This window comes from Pantherophis guttatus, chromosome 1 (genome assembly GCF_059756535.1).
Source record: "Pantherophis guttatus breed Tessera chromosome 1, ASM5975653v1, whole genome shotgun sequence".
Taxonomy (NCBI): Eukaryota; Metazoa; Chordata; class Lepidosauria; order Squamata; family Colubridae; genus Pantherophis; species Pantherophis guttatus.
Genome location: NC_142063.1, coordinates 117186233 through 117207805, shown reverse-complemented (window position 1 = coordinate 117207805; position 21573 = coordinate 117186233). Strand labels below are relative to the sequence as shown.

The following is a 21573-nucleotide window of genomic DNA, read 5'->3' as shown; positions in this document are numbered from 1 at the left end:
GCTGCTGACTCATTTGGCATTTCTACATAACCACTCTTTCCCATAAATACTCGGAATCATACTTGGATCATCGCAGAAGTATTTCAGTGCTGAGAAACCTTGCAAATTGTCCGGCACATATTTTGACTGATCAGTGAGGGAGTGCAAAACCAGACACACCATCAACAGCCCAGTCCTCATCCTTGACCTACCATGCTTGTTTTGTGGTGAAGGGTTAACACAGCCACTCAGTATGGAAACAGCAGCATCATTTCCAGTTGTACTGGAAAGAACAAGGAAATAGCACTCAAGTGTTGTGACGTAAAAGTCAGTTGAGGTAGGAATTCCCCCCAGTGGGAAAATGCCAACCCTGCAGCTCCAGTGGGAATACTGTCTTTGTAGCATTTTCTCTCAAGCAGCAGCTGAGCTGAAAATTAATTCTGCTCAGTTACAAAAGATTACCCCAAGAGTAATAATTAGGTGGCACTGAATATGCAAAGGGACTTGTTAATAATCGTTAGATCTGGCCAGAAGTGGTTCCAGATTCTTTCTGTAAAAACTTTGCAGGAATGGTTGATTTTGTAAATTTGTAGCAATGTGCAGTTGTTGATCCAAGAAGTAGTGCTTTTTGTGGGCTTGTGTGGCAGCTGTGTGATCCCAGGCAAATACACATACAAGAGAAGGAGACATTAAGGGGACAATAAGAAGACATAATTCGGCTGCCACTGGTCATCTTCTGACTCATTGTTTTAGCCCCTTATTGCAGTCCTTTACTTTCTACTTTGAGCAGATCTGTCATTGCATCCCTCAGAGAATACAGGCAATTGTCTTCTTTGATGCCATTCATTGTGTATCGGCTTTAATTTCCAGCTCTGTGGCAGCTCTGACTGAATGTATGAGGAACAAACAACTGGCCAAATTCTTTCGAGAGAGGCAGGAACAAATCCGGCACTCCTTGCCCCTTGGCTCCTACCTTCTCAAGCCTGTCCAGCGCATTCTCAAATATCATCTGCTTCTACAGGTAACACAGACTTTCACAACAGGTTGCTTACGTTATCTGATTCTGCAGCTTTGGAATCTGTTTTAACTTTAAAAAAAAAAAAAATTGTGAAATGCAGTCTGCTCATTTTTCCTAAAATAATAACAGCTACCTCTATAGTACCTTGTTCCAGGAAAGGCCATTTCTCCCTTAAAAAAGTCTTGGTTGATGTGGTACGTACAGGGGGATATGTAGAATTAATTTATACAATAGAGAGAGCTGTAATTCATACCCCCATTGCCTCTTGATTGGAACATGCTTTACATGAGACTTGAAAACAGTGCTGTGGAGTCGGAGTCGGAGTCGAGGAGTCGGAGTCGGAGGAAATTTTGGGTACCTGGAGTCGGAGTCGGAGTCGGAAGTACAAAAAACTGAGGAGTCGGAGTCGGAACATTTATCTCCCGACTCCACAGCCCTGCTTGAAAATTGAAAGATGCATTTGATCCAAACTGCCCTTGACCAGCTGCTACAGAGAAAAATGGGTTTAGTCATGTAATATCAATTTTCTGATAACATTTCTGCCTACCAGTAGCTTTGTGAGCTCAAATCAAGATGCTGATTTTTAACCTAAAAAGCTCTGCACGGGCCATCATTTACAGGATTGACTCTTTTCTCTGGCCTTGTGAGTTCATCTTGAGAAGGACTGCTATCCCATGCAATTAAAAGCATGGCAGGCAAGTGCACCTGCTTTTGCAAAGCAGTCAAGATCATCAGCTACCAAAGAATTTTTGGTGCTAGTGATGGACCTGTAATATTTTTTTAAGTTGATTTGTAATTATCCTACCCTACCGTATCTTATTTATATTCTTACAAATCACCTTGAAGAGAGCCAGTATGATAGAGTGATTAAGGCACCAAGCTAGAAATGAAAACCTTGGGCCAGTCACACACTCTGAGCCCTAGGAAGCAAGCAATGATGAACCACTTCTGAACTCTTGCTAAGAAAACTGTAGTGACTTGTCCAGATAGTCATCAGGAGTCAATGCTGACTCAAAGGCACCAAAAGAGAGAGAGAGATTATATAAAGATATGGTCATAGAAAGAATATAAAAAAAGGATTGACTTCTCATTGGTATCAAACTTATGTGAACCTACTTAGAATGGTATGTATTCAAATGTAAGAATCCCTTACCTGTTTTCCAGACATGAAGGCAATCTGGTTGAAACATCAGTTACCCCACTGGTCACTGGGGTTGATTTGTTTTCTATACAATTAATAAATATCTATTGAAAGTTGTTCACAGATGTCCATAATTCTCCATGCTAACTTTTTGAGTATGCTTTTCTCCTAGGAAATAGCAAAGCACTTTGACAGAGAAGGAGATGGCTACGAAGTGGTGGAAGAGGCAATTGCCACCATGACTTGTGTAGCTTGGTACATCAATGACATGAAACGGAAGCATGAACATGCCGTGCGGCTGCAGGTATTTAGAAAGGAGTATCCTGAGCCTGATCTGCTTTCAATCTGAAACGTAGATGATAGGTAGTTGTAGTAGTTTCAGTGTAGTAGGGTCAAGTATGTTCATCCCTTGGAAAATTCAGGTGATATTTCCTTACACAGTTCTAAAGAAACTCAAATATTCATGATATGATGTAACCTTAGAATGATATAACCTTAGTGAGAAAAAGCAAAGTACAAATGTATCTATAACTGCTGCCAAGAAAATCAGAAGTTATTTCTTTAGAATTTTCCATTTCCTTTTCTTTTTTCCCTATATTTTTTTCCTCTTATTTACTTTTCTTTATTCTTCTTTAATTCAAAATATGTACTGATTTTAATTCTGTTGAAAAATTTCTTCAATAAATTGCTGTAAGATTCAAGCAACATAAAAAAAACAAATATTTACTTTGAGTTCCTTCAAATGACTCTTGATAGATTTGCAAGCTTTTCCAATCTGCTATCCTCCAGTTGTTCTGGACTTAATTCCTTTTTTTTTTTTTTTGAAAAAAGTTTTTTTTATTTTTTAAAACACAAACATAAAACACATCTTTTCCAAAACGAAGCATTGATCCGGTCACAAATTAGTACAAATCACTAACAATTCTTAACTTCCAATTAACACAACTTAATATTTTACACAGTTATTTCTCTAAATTCTATCAATTATGCCATTATCCCAAAAACCCGTTACTTAAATCTTAGATCCTAACCAAATGTCATTCCATTTTTCTCTTCCTTTTTGCTTAGATGGATATATTTTAACAATATAAATCATTACAATTATTGTAAACATTTAAAAAATATTTTAACTATTACTCCATTTTAATCATCTTCATTAATTTACAACATAATCATTTTATTTTACTGTTAAACTCATCATTATCGTCTTTATTTCTGTTGTTAAATCCAATTTATACATTTCATTTTTACTGTTATTCTCAACATATTCCTCCCTATTTTTGCTGTCCTACCCAGCATAATAATTTTTATTTTTGGCTGTTAATCCCAGCATAGTCATTTTATTTTTACTATTAAACCTAACATCTTTATCTTTATCTTTGTTGTTAAACCCAACATAATAATTCCATTTGTGCTGTTATTCCCAGCAAAATCCTCTTTGTTTTGTTGTCCTACCCAACATAATCATTTTTGTTTTTTGGCTGTTAAACACAGCATAGCTTTTTTATTTTTTGGCTGTTAAACACAGCATATTTATTTTTATTTTTTGGCTGTTGATCACAGCATAATCATGGTTAGCTTTACTATTAATCCCAGCATCCTTTGTTGTTTCCATCCATCTATACATTGCTTATTTCAGTTAATCATGTTTATCATTATCTTTTTTTATGACCATTTAACATTGAGACATGGTTCTTGCTTAAAGCTTAACTTTGTATATATTTCATCCATAATTATCTTATAAGAACCTCCTTTTTATTATTACCACCACTTATACATTTTTCATTTTTAATCACATTGTTTTAATTCTTCTTTTTTCTTTTTCCAGCCGTGTCTATCATTTCTTCAGTTTCTCACCTATTAATATATATTTCCTTCCATTTTCAAAGTCTTCAAATTTTGTCCTCCATATGTCATATTAAATCTTTTTCTTATTTTTAATCCAGATAAAATGCATCAAGTTCCCTTCTCTTGAGCCTGCGCTTCCTTCTTTTGTTCCTTCACCAATTTTTTAAATTGTTATTATTCCAATTATAGGAGTTCCATTGTAGTTTCCTTTTCTTTTCATCAAAGTCAAGTTGCCTGCAGACGAGAAGAAAAAAAACCTCCTACACAAAATCCCACGACTGTTATCTGTAAAGTTCAAAATTTTCCATAACAAAAATGAGTTACAATGTTCCTTTTTAGACCAGAAGGTGTCCCTCTACAATCCACATTTTCCATTAGTCATGCAAGTATCCATTTTGTTACAATTATATTACAGTCCAGTTGGTTACTTTTCCTCCATTGATTTTAAAAGTATCAAATCTTCTTCTTTTTTTAGAAAAAAATCCAATTCCAGTTTTAAAATATCCAGTCTTTTCACCATGTCTCGATATTTAATTCCATTACTTCTGTTCTAGAGTTAGTTGTTTATCGGGTCTTTGTCTCTTTAGAATTACATTTTAAACTTTCCATAGCCCCTTTGTTGTTCAGCTGCTATTTTAAGGCTAGGGGTCTTATAGTTAATAATATTGCTCTAACCGTTTTTGCAAGCCTGGGTTGGTTGTCACTCACCTGGCTTCAAAATGCTCTGTTTCAATCCACTCTCCTCCTGCACATCTCTTAGCCGGGTTGTCCCAGCTTCGTGGCAGCCGCCATGGCTGCCGCCCCCACCACCGACTCACAGAGGATTCCCTCTGACCTCCGAGGAACTTGCCTGTTCCTCTTGGTCGTCTGAGGTACCCCTTCTTTTCCCCCATTCCTGCAGGACGGTTCCGACCGATTGGCGGCGGTTCGGCAGCTGAGGTTTTTGCGGCGCTCATCAGAGCCCGCTATTTCCCAGACTGTCTCACCGCGACGCCAACCCGGAAGTCTCTGGACTTAATTCCTATGACCGCTCTTCCCTGCACAACTGGAAAATCACCAGGGTGCTGGAGGGCTAAGAAATAAAAACATCAATCTTTCCCTTGACTTTGCAGGAAATCCAGTCCTTACTTATCAACTGGAAGGGACCAGACCTGACAACTTATGGTGAGCTAGTCCTAGAGGGCACATTCCGGGTACATCGTGTCAGGAACGAGAGAACATTCTTCCTTTTGGACAAGATCTTGCTGATAACTAAGAAACGGGGTGATCACTACATATGCAAGAGTCACATTCCAGTAAGTGGGGCATCCTTTCTGCTTCTCTTTTGCCTATTAGAAATAGGTGTTTACTTGCTATTTGTTTGTTCTGTTCTTTTATAATGAGATTGAGAATTTGATAACTTGGCCATCAAGATGAGATGATAGAAGCAAGAAGAGATGAAAAGGCTGACGTTCTTTGTTGACTAAAATTTTCTTTCTGACAGCTGAAGTTGATGTGAATTTATAATGATCTGTAGAGGCCCACAAGACCAACACCTCTGCCTGGATGTTTTTTATTTCCTCCCTCCAATGCTGCCTTTTCGTCACATGCAGCCCTTTCCCCATCTAAAAAGCCAGAAGCGTAAAAAAGAGGCTTTTCAAAACTCATACTAGCTTGAAAGGAACTTCTTAAAAATTAGTTGTCCTTGAAAAAAATGATATGTATTTGTTATTTGATGCCTATTTCACTGTGAGCCTACTCTAGGTAGTTTACAATAATGAAAAGGAAGAAATGAAAAGAGTGTAAACAAAAGTAAGATAATAGAACAATGAAATAAACAATGAAAAATAACACATCGAGGATACAACAATGTAAGAAAGATGGATGGGTAGACAGCAGAGAACAAGAGGGGCCAGGTGGATCAATCCAGCAACCACTTCTGGGTACATGTACATGTACATGTACACACACACACACACATACATGTATATATACATATACAGTGCAGATACATATACATACCAGTATGTGTGTGTGTCCCTTTAGTCTTATTTGCATTATTGTAGAGATGGTGAAGGCAAAGTTAAAGATAATAACTGTTCTAGATTAATATTATTATTAGAACTGTTAATTTAATTATTAAACTAGTTAAGTATGTTATTGTTATTTCCTCCTAGCCAAAAATACCCCTCTCCAGCCCTTGTTTGAGTGTCGTTGGCTTATGTACAAACTGCTTAAATATAGTGCAGAGACTGTTCCCAGCCCTAGTGTAAACTCTCTTTTGAGCTAAAGGATCTCCCTTTCTTTTTCTGCACTAACAATACCATCCCATTCTAAAGGGACATAACAGCCACAACAGCTTTTTAAAATTATGTACAAAGTAAACCTGGTCATGCACTTTTTTGGTCCAATAAAATGAAGATGGCCTTAGTGTCCCTTTTAAGAGTTATTCAGTGGAGGATGGCCATTAATTGCTGTGGCTGAAGTGACATCTCTTGTCTGGCCTGCAGTGTTCGTCTTTGATGCTGATTGAGAGCACACGGGACTCACTTTGCTTCACTGTCACCCACTACAAGCATAACAAGCAGCAGTATAACATTCAGGTGAGATGAAGACCCGTTGACATTATTAGTGTGTGGACGGTGGTTGGTTAAGGTGATGGGTTTGAAGCTCAAGCTGGACAATCTGCTTGCAGCAATGCTGGCAGAAGTGAGGGAATTGGGAAAACCAGCAGAAAGACTGAGAAAAATAAGTCGTTATGAGCTTCTGTGTGGCAAATACAGGGATCAGACAGAAGAAGGTGTAAGGTAAAGCAATAAAACCAGCTTAGGGTTGGGGTGCAGCATCAGATGATAAGAGCACATTGAGATAATCCATCCATAGGAATGAAATTTGAATTATTAAATGCAGGAGAAGGTAGGGTTGGAAATAATGAGCAGATATAGAAAGAAGGTACGTTTTAAGCAATAACAGCAAAGAATAGGAAGATTCAGAAGGCTGAGCTTTGGTAGGATCACATGTGCACAACTGCCTTTCAAACTCATGGAGTGTACTTTTGTTACCAGGCCAAATCAGGGGACGAGAAGCGGGTTTGGACTCACCACCTCAAGCGCCTGATCTTAGAAAATCACCATGCCATAATCCCTCAGAAAGTGAGTGGGTATTGTTTTCCCTTTGCCTTAATGGTCTTGCAGAATAGATGTCAGAAATTTTCTTTGGCCATTCTCTAAAGTATGTTCCCTAGGTGTTCTGCACTAGAGCTCCCATTGTCCCTAGCCTACCTGGTCCTTGGGATTTATAGTCTGATGGCCTGGAGGACTCCATGCATATTCTCAGATAGATTTTATCAGAATTTGTGGGTGGAGGAGGGAAGTAGTGAGTGAGAAGGCTGATACCTAAATTTGACAAACAAAACAGCATCTAATGAAATCATTGGCCATGCTGGCTGGGGCTCTTGGGAGCTGAAAATGAGCCTTTTCCAATCTGCCTGGAGACATCTTGGTCATCCTGTGTATTTTTTTCCTGAATCCTTTTAGTGTACATTCACCCTCTTTACAAATCTTTGAAAGCCCAATGATAATTTCTAAACATAAGAATTCTTCTAAAAGGGATGGGGAATATCTGTGTGGATATTGGTGCTTATGCTGAGATTGGCAATTTGTATCCAACTACATTAAAGGTTAATGCCTGGAGCAGGGGAATTTGTTCTTGTGTTTTTTGCACACAAAAATTAAGTGGAGAGAAATATCTCCTTTCATATCCTTATTTCAGTATCATAGATTTGTTTCTTTATTTGTGAACGTCAACCACTAAAGCAATTCTGCCTTTTCTTCAGGCCAAAGAAGCCATCTTGGAAATGGACTCATTCTGTAAGTTTCCCCTCTTCTTGTCTCAGATGTCTGTTTCCTGTTTCATTCTTCCTGTCCACTGCATCATTAGTGCAAGCAGTCAATAAATACATTATAACACCCCATCTGGAGAGGTTAAGTTCAGTATTAAGGGTTAGATTATTTCATCAATTTGGGGGAATTTTACAGGATGTAAAAAGCAATAATAAACAGAATGTAGATCCATCATCCCTTATATTTATTCCAAGTTCTGCCTCCTGTAATTTAATATCTTTGTCACTGTCTTGGCTTCTTTGTATGATTCAATATTAAGTGGATTAAGAGTGAAATGGTGCTTGTTCTTTGTTGTGGCTCCGATCCCCAAGCCCATTTTATTGGAGGAAGAAGGCTCCGAACATGAAGGAGAGGAGCCGGCCAGGCGTCCCTCTCCAGGCCCCTCCTCTCTGGCAATGCCTCAGGTGTCTGCCGAGGGAGAGGAGATTGACCAGGAGCCAGGTGTCTCCGATGTATCGTATTGCTGCAAAGTTCCTGATAACGAATCTTGTGTGTGCCAAGTAATTCTTTAACCCCCGGCTGGCTGTTTGTGTGTGTGTGGGGACGGGGATAGAACATCCTTGTAAATCAGGAGGTAACATGGGCTTGTGGTATTTTTAAGACCCAGACCCAGACAGTAGTAGATTTCCATTCGCTCATGTGTTCTACATTCTGGTCACATGTAACAGACATAATTGATGTCTTTTCACAAACATGCGTCTACTCCTTTCAGATCCACCTCACTTCAAATACAGTCCTGAGCACTTGAAGAAATCCTTATCATGCCAACAGCCTGAAGAAATCCTTAAACAGAATCGGCCTGGACGTCGACAATCAGGTAAATTGTAAGGGGGTTCGGGTATGGGGATAAGCAATAACGTCGAGAAAAAATTGTTGCTACTATGTCCAGGGAATGAACGTTGCAGGCCCAGTTGCCGGAAACTCTGACCCAGCAGTAATTGGATGAGAAGACAACTGTGCAAAGATCTCTGGAAGGTTTAGATTACAGGTAGCCCTCGACTTAGCGACCATTGAAGTTGCAACCAAACTGAAAAGGGGATTTATGACCTGGATTCAAAGTTCTGGTGGTCAGGTCCCCTCTGTGGTCACATGACCAAACTTTGGGTGCTCAGCAATACAGCCATGTTTATGACCATTTGCAGCATCCTGTGGTCATAACTGCATTTTACGATGGTTTTGTGAAAAACCATCACTTCTGGGTTTTGGCAAAACTGTGCCCATAGCAAACCATTAGTTTACTTAAAGACTGATGCAAAAATGTTGTAAAATTATGTCAGTCACACGACTGACCTGTTTTACGAGCATTACAATATTCAGCTGTAATGGGCAAGCTCCATTATAGTCGTATGTCAAGGATTACATTTAGAACTTTTTATTTCTGTTAGTGGATCCTCCAGCCTGTTTTGGTTTGGGAAGTTATTAGGCTTTTTTATATTTTGCTCTAGAGCTCAGTGCAGCTGACAGGGAATTTTTTTTGCCAAGATGCAATGACCTCTGGCAGATCTCACATACAGAGCAGGTGAGGAGTATAGATTTGTGTATTTTGGACACAAGGGAAAATTCTGTGGGAATTTTCCCTTGATGATAGAGCACTCTTATCAGTTTCTGAAGCATGGTGATTTAGCAGTTGAGGTTAGGTGACTAAAATGATTTGGTGTAAAATGAAATGTCGGACCAAAGAACAGAGAAAAGACCTAGAGACATCTGCATAGGCAGTTGATCTTCAGTGGTGGCAACAGGCATGAGCTTGAGAATGGCCCACAAATCTTTATGGTCTGTCAGCTGTATGGTTTGCCTTGTCCAGCAGTGATGTGTCATACATCATTGTACAGGTAATCCTCAACTTACAAGCACAATTCAGCCCAAAATTTCTGTTGCTAAGCGTGACAGATATTGAGTTTTGCCCCATTTTGTGATCTTTCTTGCCACAGTTGTTAAATGAATCACTGTCATTGTTAAGTTACTAACATGGTTGTTAAGTGAATCTAGCTTCCCCATTGATTTTGCTTGTCAGAAGGTTGTAAAAGGGGACCCTGGGACACTGCAACCGTCACAAATATGAGTCAATTGCCAAGCATCCTGATTTTGATCACATGACCATGGGGATGCTGTAATGGTCGGAAGTGGGAAAAACAGTCACGTCCCTTTTTTTCAGTGCTGTTGTAACTATGAATGGTCACTAAATGAACTGTTCTAAGTTGAGGACTACCTGTATTAGCTTCAAAAGATGATCCTGCAGTCCATTGGGAATTGGAATGGCCAGAAGTCCTTAGCATATCATGTGATTGTTTTGTTATTAGTGCTGCCTAGGAATTTCTTACTACAGTTTGAAATTAGACCGTTTAAATCGAGATGACACAATAATTGTCTGCATAATACCTGAGATGAAAGATAATCTGGTCCCTGCACAACCTCTCTTCCATCTCTAAAAGTCAAGGACTGTTAATTAGCAGCTTGCATTTTCCAACATTGTGAAGAATTGGAATAGTAATAAATACCTTATTCTTGTTTTGATTGGTTTGTTCTGCAAAACTAAAAATGGGAGACTTGTGAATCAGGATTAATTTCCTTGGGAAAATGGTGATTCAGAAAATGTTAGGAAGTGGTAAATTGACCTGGGAAGCTGCAGGTTATATCCATAACTGAGCTAGCCAGAAATGGAGGGATCCAGCAAGCAAATTACCTCAGAAATCATGTTTATTTTTTTAGAAATGTTTGGGCTGGGCTAGTGCTCTTTAATCTGATCCAACTCATTTCGGGGGAGGGGGGGTGTATATAAAATTCCCTCTTTTATGAGATACTTTTCATTCCTCCATAATATTTGGGCTAAGTTTCTGTCAAAATTCAATAGAACAGAATAGTTAGATAGCATTTACTATATAAGTGTGGTTGTTGTATTTTCACCGTCATATTTTTGAGGGAACTTTACAGGGCCCTTACAGGAAATGAGCATGTTTTGCCTCCCACCTTTTGATCGAAGCAGCTGCTAAGTTAAGTTACTGGGCCCGTTTCCTTTCTGAATTGCTCCAGAGTTTGGTGTATTGGAAAACTTGCAAGTTACTACAAGACTGGCCAAGCTGGTTCTGTTTTACCGAGTGACATTTGAATGTTGTAATTTCTGTTTTAATATGCATGAGTATCTAAATTCCATTTGGGCCTACTCAGCCTCTTTACCTTACCCAAAGATGTGTGTGAGTCAAGCTTAGTTCTTTAATGCTGTGAAAAGATTTACGTATAGATTTTAATCTTCGGCGGGTGTGCTAGTGGTGAAGGAAGCTAGCCCTTGTGGTTCAGCAACCTGTGTGGGAGGGAGGAGAGTTTTCCCATCATGAGATGATTTAGACCAGCAAATTTTAATTTAACATATTTCTAGAACAGGAGCGTCAAACTCAAGGCCTGTGGGCCGGATCTGGCCTGTGGGGTGCTTAGATCTGGCCCGTGGGGCTGCCCTGGAAACAGTGAAGGACCAACCCGCGGTGCCTCTGCTAGCGAAAATGGAGCGAAAGTGATGTTGAGCTGGCCACGCCCCCTGGCCACGCCCCCCCCCCAGGTCAAACACAACCCTGATGCAGCCCTCAATGAAATTGAGTTTGACACCCCTGTTCTAGAATATTAAAGGAGGCTTAACATGGATTATTTTAAGAGTTACAAACCTATTTGTCCAAAGGAACCAGTTGCCTTGTCTCCATGTTTAGGCAGCTGCAGTGGTAGTTGTTGAATTTTTATTGAAACACTTGCAGATGCTTCCTGTTGATTCTGGTTCTACCCCATCCTGAGCATGAAGATTTCTAAAGCATGTGGGGCACCCACATATCTACATCAGGCTCCCCATATGAGAACTCATCTTCAAATATATAGATGACAGGGTTCATAAGCCAGCAGGGGTGAAGCCAGAAGATGCAGATCCGTTCTTTCTGTCACACGTCTAATCATATGAGAACCTCATGTGTGGATAGAACTGTTAAAATCTTGATTATCTACCCGTTTCAAAAGGTTTCAAAAGGTTTCAAAAGTTTCAAAAGGTTTATGAGCTTCTGGGGTAGAATGGCAGATTAAGCAGAATTCTGGTTCTTTTTGCAAAGCCAACCAACATGGCCAATAGAGGAGCCAGTGAAGGGATTGGATCCTCGGATCTCCTTTCTGTTACTATGAAAAAACAGTAATAGATAAAAATTAAAGCCAAACTCTTTGGCAAAGAAATGTATGGCACTCTACTTTTCCATACTGTTCTCTGGTGAGCTTCCTATCAATGGGAGTTCCTTTTTAATAACTTTCGCTTGATGTAAAACAAGCCTTGCACAAGAGGAAGGAAATCATAGCTGGGCTGTCATTCCTTTGTTGAGTATTTGGCAAGCTTTAAAACGCCTCCTAATTTGGTGAACAGTTCAGCTAAAGCCACTGGTGCTAACATCTTATGTCCTATTCATAGAACCGTACTGTGGCAAAACCAGTGCTGAGAAGCTCTTAGATGGACTCCACAACTCCACAGCTGCGGCAGGTTCTAAAAGTCGCAGAAAATCGGGTGCGAGCTCCCTTTAGTTTGGCAAGTGGGTGTGCAGCCAGGTGTTGTGGAATGGGAAGCAAAGGGCTGGAAAGCTTCCAAATTGAGTCCAGCATTTCTCTAGAGTAGTTTTGCGTGCATGTTTGTGGCTGAACATACCTCTCAGTCCCTACCAGCAGGTTAAGGTAATTCTTACGGGTTATGCATCCAGTACTTCACCACAATGGATGTGGTTAATACAGGTAGTCCTTGATTTACAACCACTCATTTATTGATTAAATTTACAACAGCTCTGAAAAACATGGCTTGTGACCGGTCCTCATACTTACAACCATCACAGCATCGCCCAAGGGCATGTAATCAAAGTTTGGGTGTTTACGATGGTTGCAGCATCCTGGTTCATGCGAGATGGCCATTTGCAACCTTCCCAGCTGGCTTCCAGCAGTCAAAGTCAAAGGGGGAAGCCTGATTCATTTAACAACCACATGATTAATTTACTGCAGTGATTTGCTTAACGACCATGGCAAAAAGGTCATAAAATCGGGTTTGACTCACCTCACAATCTCCTTGCTTAGCAATGGAAATAATGGACCCAATTGTGGTCATAAGTCGAGGACTACTGTACAAAATCTAACACTCTGAGAATTCCATTTTACTCATTTCCCTTTTTTTAATGAGCAACTCTAGTTTTTTTGACTTTTAAAGATATAAAGGAAATGTTTCTTAATATATCAGGAGCCCAAAAAAGGCCAAGCAGGGCTTTGAGCAGCTAAGAATGTAACGCTTGATATTGTTGTGCACAAAGTTCTAGCCTTCATAGCAGGACTCCTTTGCCCTAATCCTGGGATGGCCTGTGTCCTGGTGCTTGAGGTTATGTAGTTTTCCACATCGGAACCAGCCCTCATCCAAGGACCAGTTGCAGCTGGATCAAAGCAATCTGTCAGGAAATAGTATTTCCCATTGGAAAATGGAATAAGCTTTCCTATATGTGGATACTGAAGTTGATGGCCCCATTGCCCAAATATCTTTCCCACCTGGCCGTGAGGTTTTGTATCTCTAGGAACATAGCACTTTGGGCTGCCAGAGACAATAGAACCCCTCTCCTCCTCTCCTCTCCTCTCCTCTCCTCTCCTCTCCCCTCCCCTCCCCTCCCCTCCCCTCATGCTTATCTTGTGGAAGGTTCTCCACAAGGTCCTACCAATAACTTAAATGCTTGCTAGAGCTAGAGGCAGCCGTGGGGCTTTCTAGGGAGCATGGCAGAGAAGACTAGAATCACCTCATGAAGACAGGGAGAGATCCCAACTTGTGACCATGGGGGAAAGAGGCTCCTTGTTGTCCCACGGCAGCAGCAAAACTCACAACCCCTGCCTTCATATGAGGACAGCAACTTTGGCAGCCTCATTTTTGGGATACGGAAAAGAGGCCACTGTTAGGACAGTTATTTTCCACTTCCTTCCCATCTCACAGGCAGAACCCAGGCTTGTGGGGAAGAGACCATTGTTTGCATTAGGTATTCTGACTGCAGAGTAGGACTGAATTGCTTGAGGCTATTATTTTTGAGCATGTGCACATGCTCACATAATACATAAGCCTTATATTGCATTAAAAGTTCTAAAATCCAAAAACATTTTGACCACCTGCCCTTTGGTTTACTTAGTGTTGGTGGCTTAGAGAAGGCAATTGATGGTGCTGTCTGAGAGGCATGTTCCCTGCCACCTGCAGGAAGCTGGTGTGGTTCTCCACTTGGGTGCTTTAAGTTGTTGTCTTTTGGGCAGGCTGAGGCTGTGGGCTAAAGCTGGTGCTGGTGCTTTCATCCTCTGAAATGTGTTGGGTGCTCCTGTACTTGACACAGCTTCCTTCAGGCACTGATCTTGGAAATGTTGTTTTTATCACAGAGCCAACAAAACAGATCCTCAAGCAACTGAGTAACAAAGGTAAGGAAGCCTTTCCCTTCTTCCTCCAGAACAGACTAACTTATTTATTTATTTATTTGTTTATTTTATTTTATTTCTATACCGCCCTTCTCCTGCGGGACTCAGGGCGGTGTAGAGCCGAGATAAAACATAGCATATAAAATTTAAAAAAGAATTAAATAATTTTGGCCCAAAATTTAAAACAACCCAATTAAAACCGAATTCAATTAAAAACTGAGAGGATGGGATCAAGTCAGCCCGGCTAGATGGAATAAGTGTGTCTTCAGGGCCCGACGAAAAGTCCGGAGGTCTGATATCGTGCGTATCTCAGGGGGCAGGTCATTCCAGAGGGCAGGTGCTGCCACAGAGAAGGCTCTCCCCCTGGGGGTCACCAGCCGGCACTGTCTGGCCGACGGCAACTTATAAATATAAGCCATTTCTCTATCATTAGGCAAAGTGATGAAGTTGGTGGTTTCTCTAGAATTTTTCTCCCCAGAATTGCTCTTTTACACCCAGCTCTGACAGTCAGGGCCCAAACTTTGATTCTGAAGGATTCCTTGGCCTCTGAATGTTAGTGGAGGGCATGGCCAGAAACATGATGATGTGAGGAGGGATGAATGGGGCCTGGATTTTCAGTATGATTTTTTTTTTGAGGGGTGGTGGTGGAGGCAGGGTTTGGGAGGATTGAAGAAACAAAGTGAGTTTTACCCTTATTTACAGAAAGGAGAGGAGGAAATTGCATGGTTCACAATTAGTGTTTTTGCTCCCATATTTTGACAACACTGTCTGTGGGTATTATATTAGCTGTAAACAGATGGTGGAGTCAGGCATAACTTGTGGGCTGCCTGCATTCACTCATTTGCCATTTTTTTCCTCTTTCTAATTATAAGTCTCTAATGATCAAAGTGACTATAGAGATAGGCCTTTCAAACTGCATAAAAGATACATATATTCTCAAAACCTGCATATTGTTCATGTCTTCTGATTCTGTGTGCACCCCCCCCCAAATGGAGAAGGGATCAAACAGGAAGCCAGATGCATAACTGAGCAAGGAAATGAAACTCTGCCTTTTGTCCTCTAACTGTCTCCTTTCTTCTCTTTTTTATGTGCTGCAAATCTTCAGTAGGATTAAAGGTAAGATTCAGAATTTTTGAAAAGGTTGGAAAACAGCTCCCCTTGTAAAGGAATTAAAAGTAATGGGTGCCTTTTGGTGAGCCCTCAGTCCCTTAAAATGCTTCTTAAAGCTTAATCCGACCTGCCAGTGGGAGAGCACTCACCTTTGCCCTAAGCCATATTCTGTAGCTCTTGAAGAAATGGAACCATGGAGGAGAAGGGAGGAAGAGAAGTCCTGTTGACATAGCATCTCTTTGCCAAGACCTTTCTAAAGGACACCCTTGCTTACCCTCACTTCACATAGCACGCAGATAGTGATGGAGCCCTTCTGGAGTTTGGGGAACACCCACAGGTCCCCCACAGCTTATCCCAAGAGGAGGATCAGCAGACCCTTCCCCAGGAATCTTCTGAAGAGCTGGCTGAAAGTGATGGCAGTGAGAAGGAGACGGGGCTCGAAGAAGAGAATGGAGCTGAGGAGGAGGAAGAGGAAGAAGAGGAGGAAGACGAGGAGGAGGAAGAAGAAGATGAGGAGGAAGAGGACAGGCTGGTAGGAACGGAGCAGGTGTCAGACTTTGCAAGCTCCTTGATGGCAGTCCTCCATTGCTGGCACTATCGGGCCAATACTTTGCTTTTCTCCTGGGGCAGCACGGTGAGGTGCCTGTTGAGTCTCTGCTGCGTGTCCCTTCTGCATGTTGGCTTAGTGCATGGCTTAGGCTGCGCTCCCTAAAATCTTCTAATCAGTTGGAACTGGACAAGGATTGGTATAGACCAACTTGGGCCTAGCCAGCGGTCTCCAACCTTGGCAACTTTAAGCCTGTCAGACTTCAACTCCCAGAATTCTAGAAGTTGAAGTCCTCCAGGCTTAAAGTTGCCAAGATTGGAGACCCCTGGCCTAGATGATATCTCTAAAAAAGAAGCATTGCATGCAGGGTTCTTAACTATTAAGTGGCACTACCAACTGACTTGGCACTTTACGCTCTTCCATACAACCTAACTGGATCTGCGCTTGATTAAAAAAAAAGAGAATTCTTGGATCAATTTGCTTTGTCTCTGTTGAAAATCCATTTTTTAACCTATTTTTTTCACGTGTAAGGAAAGTTCTGCTACATTAATCATTCAGTAATGAGACAATGTTCATCTTTAAGTTGCCCTCTTGACAAATCCCATTCCATGTGCTTTTGGACCCTTCCTTGGGTCCAGTACTAAAGGCATATATTATAAAGCATTGATCAGCCTGCAGATTAAAAAAAAAAAGATTGAAATGTACAATTGCTAAATGTTGTAGGATATAAAACTGGCTACAAGACAAAATAAAGGTTCGTCTTAATGGTTGGCTGCAAACTATTTTGTGTCTGGGCAGCAGGTCAGCTGACATCCCACTGACATATGTTCTCCTTCCATTTGCTTAGCTTATTGCTGTATCCAATAGCTGGAATATTAGTCTTGGGCCTGCGTAGAAACTTTTGATCATTCTTTAATATATTTCAGTAGCTGGAGTACGCTACCTTTTTTTTTTCAATTGTATACATGGAGACATGAATAAGACTTAAGTTGTATCAGAATGATAATAGGGTCTGAATAGAGATATTTGGCCGCTCTTGTCTGATAATCCAGCATAAACACAATGATTCTGTTCTCAGAACCAACCATTTAGCCCTCTAACAAGATCATTGCTATTTTGGTTCAGGGCAAGGGCCACAAGACACAGGAAGGACCCAAACAAGACCACTCTTCCAGCATTAGAGAGAGGATTGTGGAGATTGTGTCATCCGTGCCAAAGGTAGGCAAATGCTGGCAGATAATGCAGTTCTGATCAAAGCTGAGCCTGATAACTATTTCTATTATTTGCATCATGTACATCATCTGGTTGGCAATTTGTGTTGGCCACAAGGGATGCAGCATATAAAATGATTTACATTTATATACTGTATTCAGATGAACCAAGTTGTAGATAAGTACATTTTTATGGCCTTGAAAATTCTGTATTAAAATTAACAACTTTGACCTTTGAACAGTTTCCTAGTAGCTAAATACAGTTCACTATACAGTCGCATAATAACAGTAGCACTTAGACTTATATACCACTTCACCATGCTTTACGGCCCTCTCTAAGCATTTTACAGAGTCAGCATATATTGCCCCCAACAATCTGGGTCTTCATTTTACTGACCTTGGAAGGATGGAAGGCTGAGTCAACCTTGAGCCTGGTGAGATTTGAACTGCCAAATTGCAGGCAGCCGGCAGTCAGCAGAAGTAGTCTACAGTACTGCATTCTAACCACTGCGCCACCACCATGGCTCATAATAGATAACCATCCAACTGTCATTACAGTAATTTAATTGGGGTAAGAATCAGTGAGAGACAGTTTGGTATAGTGATTAAGGCCAACAGACTAGAAACCAGAAGACTATGAATTCTAGTCTTGTCTAAGGCACAAAGCCAGCTGTGAATCTTGAGCCAATAACACTCTCTCAGTCCGAGGAAAAAGGCAATGGTAAACCACTTAAGAAAATGTTGCCAAGAAAACTTTAGGGACTAATAGAGTCAACACTGATTTGAAGGCACAAATCATCGTCATTGAGATTCCCTCTCTCTTCATCTCTTTTCTTTGATGTGTTCCCAGGTTCGATCACCTATTGAGCTTGACAAAGTGCTAGACATTCCTTCACATCGGGAAGAGTGTCTAGAAGAGAACCCTCAGCATCCAGATCTAGATCACCATAGGCTCCTGGATCAAGGTTCAGATATCATGGAGTCTGCTGAAAATGTAGAAGAACTGAAGCCTTTGAGCAGTGAGGAGGAAGAGGAGGAAGAGGATGGTCATGCACCACAATCCAGCAGCATCCTCCCCTTTTCTGTGCTAGATCAGGCCAGTATCATTGCAGAGCGCTTTGCCAGTAGCCTCTCCCGTCGCAATAGCTTGGTTCACGAGGAAGGGAAGGGCTACCTCACACCAAAGATGGCCAGCCGGAGCAGCAGTGTTCTGAGCTTGGAAGGGGGCGAAGAGGCTGAGTGTTGCAACAATGGCTGCACTATTGTGGACTCCCAGAGTTGCAGCATCCTGCAAGAGCCCTCTGCCGAACCCAACAGTGCTTGCAACGGTGCAGTGCGGCCTGGCCTGGTTGAGTCTGACCATTCTTCTTGTCGACGGAAGGAATCGATGTTGTCCCACCAGGACCGGCTGCTGCTGGACAAGATCAAGAGTTACTATGATTATGCTGAGCACCAGGATGCTAACTTCAGTGTCAGGCGGAGGGAGAGTCTGTCCTTCATTCCCAAAGGGCTGGTGAGAAATTCTATTTTTCGGATAAACAGTCTTCCCCAGCCAGAACCTGGACAGGAGGTGCTGAAGAGGAAGAGACCGCCCCCCTTGGACAATAGTGTAGCAAGCAAGGCAGTATCTTTGATGCTTTCAAATAGGCCTGGTGTTGCACTCCCGTCTCCCCATTTGGAGACAACCAGTGAGGAAAATCCAATGCCTATCACTGAAGCAGAGTTCAGGTCACCTAATGAGATGATTAAACTCTGGGAGGAGATGGAGCAATCGAAGAGCAAACTCTGGAACATGAGGACCGAAGTCTGTAGGGAGCGCAAAGCAAATGGGAGCCTGGGCCAGACTGAGTCTTATTTGAAAGACAGGTTCGGAAATCAGGAGAATGGCTTTGACTTTCATGAACCACTTCTTATCCTGGAGGATGAGGATCTTAGGGACATAGTAGAGGAGGAGCCAGTGGTACCCCCTCCTGAGAACAAGGCTCCTGTGGAGCAGACCATGCCATCCAGATTACCCTGGAAAGCAGCACAAGAGTTAGGGAGCTGTAATCAAGATCAGAGTTTCCCTCAGATGCCCCATCACATAATGGAGCTGGCTCATCTCACTGAGGCTGAGCTGACAGAGAAGGTGAGGAACAAAGTCTACCAGTTGGCCCGCCAATACAGCCTCCGAATTAAGAACCAGAAACCATCCATGCGCAGGCGACTTGCTGAAGTAGAGGAGGAGATGCAGAGAAACACGTCGACTGACCAACAGGGAGTAGTTAAGAGAGACAAAGGTATGTATGACCAAGAAGACATTTGTTGCTATTATGTTAATTACAGCAATACCTAGAAGTGAGGTTGCTGTAGAAAGAAAGAGGGATTATTACTATTTGTCTGTTCCACAGGCTTGCCTGTCCTTACCGTAATAAAAGAAGACATTTTGCTCAAAGAAATGCTTTGCCTCTAAAAACTGCACACAATTGATCTCTTAGCGTATTATATTATAAAGTTACTTTTATCGTATCTTTTTTTTTTTAATAGTAGAATTCCAAGGTGGCTCACAGTATTAAAATCCTACAATATAAAAATTTAACATGGGGAACATTAGCACGTTATAATTAGCAATATCAGTTAGCAAAAAAATTCCCTTGGCAATAGTATAGAGCTTTGTCATTGCCTTCTATTGGGATTTCTTTTTGCCTTTCCAATCTAGCTGAGAGCCGCAGGATTTTATTAATTAATCCTGGTTAAATGCTAAGCAAATCCAAACCAGTTTAGCTGTTTGAAGTCAGCCAAGCTCAGCTAGGAGTTACAGGTAGTCCTCAACATACGACCACAATTGGAATCAGAATTTCCATTGCTAAACAAGTGATGGTTAAGTAAGTTTGTGCCCAGTTTTATTACCTTTTTTTTTTTTTTTGCCACGGTTGTTAAATGAACGAGTGCAGTTTTTAAGCAAATTATGGAGTCATTAAATGAATTCATCTTCCTCCATTTTGGAAGCTAGCTGGGAGGGTCATAAATGGTGATCACATGAAGCTAGGATGCTACAACCAGCATAAATACATGCCACTTTCCAAGTGTTTAAATTTTGATTACATGACCTTGGGGATGCCGCAATGGTTGCAAGTGTGAGGACTAGTCATAAGTCAGTTTTTCAATGTGGTTGCTAAATGAATGGTTGTAGGTCAAGGACTACCTGTATCACATAATAGGTCAATCAAATTGCCTATTTATAAGCCAGGTCATCAGGGAAACACCTGCCCTACCTCTTTGAGAAGGGAATTAATGAATTAAAATGCCACACTTCAGGAAGTCCTGAAAACTCAACACTATGGAGACGTCATTTTATTGGCAGAAGCATGAGGAGCAGGATCTCTGATAATGGAGCAGGAGAATAGATACCTGTACATGAGGAAGAACCAGAACTTTCAATATGCTGGTCTCAAGCCATTTAAGAGAAATAGCTTACTCCCGGCTTGCCTAAAACACTGGAAACTTTAATTAATTAACTTAGTGGATAGGGATTTAGAATGGCTCATTTAAAGCTTTGTGCATAATATACACCATCTTGAACTGAACCCAGAAAGGAATTCTAGCCAGTGGTTAAATAAAACTGCAATAAAGTGATCTGAAAAGAACAATTCTAGAAACATATTTGATTCCTGTTTTGTGTGCCAATTGAAGCTTCTAAATATTGTTTAGAACCCCCATAAGAATATATTTCAAGTCATCCTTGATCTATGACCACAATTGGGACCAGAATTTCCATCGCTAAGCAAGGCAGTTGTTAATGCCCAATTTTATGACTTTTTTTTTTTTTTGGCCACAGTTGATGTGAATCACTGTAGTTGTTAAGTGTATCTGGCTTCCCCCATTGACTTTGCCTATCAGAAGCTGGCTTGGAAGCTCATAAATGATGATCACTGATTCTGGGATGCTGCAACTATCGCAAATGCATACCAGTTGCCAAGCATCTGAACTTTGATCACCTGACCCTAAGAATGCTGCGATGGTCATGAATACAAGAAGTGGCCATAAGGTTTTACCTTAACTTAGTTTTAAGTTAAGGACTACCTGTATATCGTCCAATTGGCAAGAGTTTAATTCAGGATTAGATAATCTGGTACCTTCTAGATCAGTGTTTCTCAACCTTGGTAGCTTGAAGATGGGTGGACTTCAACTCCCAGAATCCCCCAGCCAGCAGCGCTGGCTGGGGGATTCTGGGAGTTGAAGTCTACCCATCTTCAAGCTACCAAGGTTGAGAAACACTGTTCTTGATGTTTTGGATCAACTTCCATAATCCCAGACAAGCCTACTTCATGAAAAGAGATATTATTAAAGCCTGGCAGTTGCTTTGGATAGTGAGATGGGTGGTATAAACATTTAATAACATAAAATTAAGTATATAAATATTGGAA

At 41.1% G+C, this 21573-nt stretch overlaps 1 protein-coding gene across 1 annotated transcript in view; it reads left to right on the top strand.

The window, feature by feature from the left end:
• PLEKHG3 (pleckstrin homology and RhoGEF domain containing G3) overlaps positions 1 to 21573 on the top strand; it is a 34280-nt gene that overhangs the window by 8765 nt on the left and 3942 nt on the right. The window contains exons 6-16 of the mRNA XM_087885555.1: positions 850 to 1000; positions 2311 to 2442; positions 5099 to 5281; positions 6476 to 6568; positions 7031 to 7117; positions 7801 to 7834; positions 8580 to 8684; positions 14264 to 14310; positions 15699 to 16043; positions 17082 to 17174; positions 18018 to 19446. Of these exons, the coding sequence (XP_087741681.1) occupies positions 850 to 1000; positions 2311 to 2442; positions 5099 to 5281; positions 6476 to 6568; positions 7031 to 7117; positions 7801 to 7834; positions 8580 to 8684; positions 14264 to 14310; positions 15699 to 16043; positions 17082 to 17174; positions 18018 to 19446 (2699 nt within the window). The remainder of the gene's footprint in view (positions 1 to 849; positions 1001 to 2310; positions 2443 to 5098; positions 5282 to 6475; positions 6569 to 7030; positions 7118 to 7800; positions 7835 to 8579; positions 8685 to 14263; positions 14311 to 15698; positions 16044 to 17081; positions 17175 to 18017; positions 19447 to 21573) is intronic.